Source organism: Quercus robur, chromosome 2, assembly GCF_932294415.1.
Source record: "Quercus robur chromosome 2, dhQueRobu3.1, whole genome shotgun sequence".
Classification (NCBI taxonomy): Eukaryota; Viridiplantae; Streptophyta; class Magnoliopsida; order Fagales; family Fagaceae; genus Quercus; species Quercus robur.
Genome location: NC_065535.1, coordinates 81,920,278 through 81,924,909, shown reverse-complemented (window position 1 = coordinate 81,924,909; position 4,632 = coordinate 81,920,278). Strand labels below are relative to the sequence as shown.

Below are 4,632 nucleotides of genomic sequence, written 5' to 3'. Positions count from 1 at the left end.
GACCAATAAATAACCAATTAATATTCATGAAAGCATAATAAAATCACAAAACTGTGAGGAATAGAGCAAAATATACAATACATACATATACATATGATGAGCTACCTAGTTGTTAGCCATTTACTAAAAATCCTAAAACTAAAATAAAGCTTACATGCCAGGGCAACATTTTTTTGGGAGGGGGTAAAATAGTTTTAAAAAAAAAAAAAAAAAAAAAACCCATGGGCATGGAGGTCAGTAGAGAAAGGTAAAGGGAAAAATATCAAAATATGATATTTCTTTCTTGCAGATATCTCTTTTTAGTTGCTATAATAATTCTCGGGAAGGGAGGGGAAGGGGAATGATGGGTATTTTCGTCACTCAACATTTTTGTAGCATAAGCATGCTCACACACTAAAATGTTTGGCCTCTATATAGACAGTAACATATTGGGAGAGATTTAGGACCCTTGATCTTTGGGGACCGCTGGAGGGGACAATGGTTGGAAAATGATGGGTGCACCATATTGTGGGTAAAGTAACATCAACACCGTTGGTGCGTGTTGATAACTTGGGGCCAACCTAAAGGAGAAGCGTTGCAATAGGATAGCAAGCACAAGTTTTGCTTGCAATAGAGCTAGATTTTGTCCGATGCACGTGCGGACCCCAAGTCCAAAGGGGATGAATGCCACCGGATGCTTGGCGGCACGTGCCACTCCTTCGGAGAACCGAGCAGGGTTGAACTCATTAGCATCATTGCCCCACATTGCTTGATCATGATGAATGGCTAGGATTGGAATCAAAATCTCTGTCCCGCGTGGGATCTTGTAGGCCCCAAGGTCAACATCAACTTTGGCTCGTCTAATCGTCGCAATTGTTGGAGGGTACAATCGCAAGGACTCATTCAAGATCATGCTCAGCTGCACATCAGATTATACCCACAAACACAAAGTTAGAGAATTTTCAAATACCCAATGTTAATCTATCACTGCATAAAGACAAAATTGCCCTTCCAAATGGAAATCTTTATTTTTAATAATTTTTTGTACAGAGGACAGCCTCCAAATAGAATTTGTGATCTTGTTTCAATCTGGCCTTTGCATTTAACAAAATGACAAAACTGCCACTAAATGTTCCCATCAAAAAGCAAGTAACAAAAAAGCAAAAGGTGACAGTTTGGTGGGTTGTTTTTATTTTCTCACGAAACAAACATGTGCTAAGAGACAAAAACATGATTTTTTGTCCTGATTAAATACTAATAACATAGATAAGGGGTACATAATCTTACTGTCTTAAGCTTTAAAACATCATCTTTGGTGGGTATACCACGTGATCCACACACCCTTTGGACCTCCTCACGTGCCTGTACCTGCCACCGTGGGTGCATTGCTAGAAGAACAGTTGTCCACGTAAGCAAATTGGAGGTGGTCTGTTTGCCAGCAAAGAAAAAGCTCTTGCACTCTTCCACAATGTCATGGATTGTGAAATTTGAAGATGATGATGATGATGGGGATGTATTTGATGCTTGAATCATTAGGCCCAGCAAATCTTTGGGACTTTTCTCCACTGATACATGTCCACAACAATTTTCTTTTCGGCGTTCGATAAGCTTTGTTACTGATTTCTTGATTTCCTTATCCAATTTCCAAGAATTCATGTTTCTCTTTGTGGGTAGGAATCTATGTTAAAAAAAAAAAAAAAAAAATCAAATATTAGTAAAAGTAAAATCTCAAACTTTCTTTTCATTGACAATTAATTATTAAAGGCAGTTATAATTAAAGTACTAAGATAGGTGACTAGTTGATAATGACATGATATTGATAGCTAAGTATACATTTAATTAAATCTTGATTAGCTAGTGATGATATAAATTGCTGTACCTGTAACCAGGGATAAAAACTTTTTGAAAAACATCAGCAGCAAGCATCATTTGTTGAGCTTGTAGTCGGAAAACGGCTTTCCCATCCTCATAGCTACAACCAAATGCTGTTCGAGTAATGACATCTTCTGTTAAGTTTTGGAACCATTCGGAAACTTCAATTTCAACCTCACCAGAAACTGACATTGCTGACCATTTGTCCAACATGTCCACCACACTCTTGGCCACCACAGGTATCAACAACTAGAAAAGAAAAAAAAAAAGAAGAAAATTTTACATTAATTGAAACAAAATTATTATACGTTCAAAACAACAACAAAAAATGTGAACTTAAAATTTTGGTTTTTATGTTTATGACATCAATGGGGTTTTATATTATTATTATTATTATTAACTTACTATTACTAGTACATGATATGAAATACTAATAAACTTACTTTGAGATTTTCCATGTGGAAAGTGGGGGTGATGATTTTCCTATGGTGAGCCCATTTTTCTCCTTTGAGGCTTAGGAGGCCATCACCTTCAAGCTGTTTAACAAGTGGATGAGCCTCTACCTTCTCATAAAATTCTGACTTGGAGGTGAAGATTTCCCTTATGAGTTCTGGATCAGCTATGGTGAGACGAACTGTGGGTCCAAACCACACAAGAAATGTTGCACCTACAATGACCCATAAATCCAATTTAATGTGATATGCAAAAAGTATAGAGAGAGAATCTTTATTAATTAATGGGTGGAAACTTAATTTATTGGGGGGTAAATATGAGTTTCAAAACAGACATTAAAGAGAACCATTTCACAAAGCAGGAACTAACACACCCTCAGGTGATAAATATCAAGTTTGCGAAAATAGGAATGAGAAGAAAACATGACAACCATTAATTCAGAGTGAACATGGATAGTGTAGACCCTACACAGAGAGAGAGAGAGAGAGAGGAGAAAAACAAAATAAAGTATAGGAGGAAGACAACTCAAATTAGAACAACTATTGACAAACAAATAGAAGTTCATTATCAAATTTCAAGCCTCCTAAAAAACAAAAGAAAGAGGACAAAACAAAACAGAAAAGTAAATGGAGACTCCACTTCCTAAGGGTTCAAAAATTAAGACATTTTAACTGTGAGGATTCACAAGCTTGATTCTTTTTATCTTTTTGTTCTTAATAATGAAAAAAGTAACAAATTGAAATTCACAACCTTTCTTGAATTTCCCAGGAGGAGGTGGAGGATGGAAGAAAAAGAAAATGAGGAGGAGGAAAAGAGAAAAAAAAAAAAAAAGAAAGAAAGAAGACAGAAGTGAAACAGTCCAAAATCTGAACTTCAAAATCAAGTATCCCAGCTAAGGAAAAAGCCTGAAAAGTTGTGAAAAGAAGTACCCTAACTAAAAAAAACAAGCCTTTGGGAAAAGTCACAAATCCTGGAGATATGATCATAAAACCAGAAACCAGCCAAAGAAAGAAGCATCATATCTGAAAGCATCACACAGAACTATGATGACCATCAAGACTATTCCTTTGCAACCCAACAAACAAAAGGGCAGCTCAGAAAACTACCACATTAGTATCAAAAATCTAATTCATTGAATAACCCCATATGTTTTTTAAAAAAAAAATTATTTGAGAGAGAGTTAGAATGAGTGAAAAAAAAAAAAAAAATAGCATATGTACCATAGATTTTTTTCCAGTGATGGTAGAAGGAGAGGACTCTAGGGAGTATGTTGTGAGAGAAAGGCATGGGTTGAGAGGAGGCCTTTAACATCATGGACACAAGTTCTTTGACATTTCCAATGAAGAAACGGTAAGGGGGTCCTCTGATCCCTTGCTTTGAGAAATGGTTTTCAATCTTTCTGGGTCTCCACCAAAGAACCACTACCACCTTTAACACAAACACTAGGATTACCAAAGATATGAAAACAAGCTTCAGCAAAGACAACAACAGCTGCTCCATGTTTCAGCTTCAATTCTTTCTTTCTTTCTTTCTTTCTTTCTTTAAGCAAAGACTCTCTCTCACTCACTCACTCTCTCTTTCTTTCGTCAGTTTGTAGCAGAGCAGCCTTTATATATATAGTTGCTTCTTATCTTCTTTGCTTATATTGCTTACTTGTTGTGTTGTGTCCTTGCTTTAATACTATAACGGACAGAGAGAGAAAGAGAGTGATTTTAATTTAGGAGGGAGAAGAAGCAAGGCCAACGGCGTAGGGGCCGCCATTGGAATTCCAAGGGTCAACGAAGGGGTTTTTTAATCTTTTTAATCCTTTTAAGACATTGTCACCCTTTTCCTTTTCTATTAGTATTATTGTATCCCTATAATTAAATTTTATTATTTATATAAAAACGTATTTTTTTCATTTTATTACTCGAATTATCATATACTATATTTAAGGTAGTAAATGAGCGAGTTTTATCAAGTATTGAATATTCAGTCTCAACTCGACATCAAATATAAAATGTTCAAGTTCAACTTGAGCTTGAACTAAGCTTACAAACTATGTTTAAGCTTGAACTTGTTAAATTGTTTAACTTGAGCTTGGTTTGACTTGACTTAATTTATTAGTCAAGCCGAGTTCAAGCTCAATATCAAGTTTTTGATCTCAAAATACAATATAGGTATATTAACAAACTCATATTAAGTATATTATTAAGTCCATTTGATTTAGACATATTCTCTCAAGTCTCAACTAAATAGAGGCTTAGTAAGATATTAGATTATTTTTCAAAACCATATCAATCTTATTATTAAACTCATAAGCTATCTTAAGCTCGGCTTTTTTTTTTT

The 4,632-nt window shown here is 35.2% G+C and overlaps 1 protein-coding gene across 1 annotated transcript; it reads right to left on the bottom strand.

Moving 5' to 3' along the window:
* LOC126715325 (cytochrome P450 734A1) lies at positions 1-3,982 on the bottom strand. The gene is made up of 5 exons (XM_050415882.1): positions 3,525-3,982; positions 2,295-2,518; positions 1,859-2,100; positions 1,267-1,657; positions 1-898 (listed from the first exon to the last, which is right to left on the bottom strand). The coding sequence occupies exons 1-5, from the start codon at positions 3,802-3,804 to the stop codon at positions 440-442; spliced, it is 1,596 nt and encodes a 531-aa protein (XP_050271839.1). The 5' UTR covers positions 3,805-3,982; the 3' UTR covers positions 1-439.
* Between the last annotated feature and the right edge of the window lie 650 nt (positions 3,983-4,632).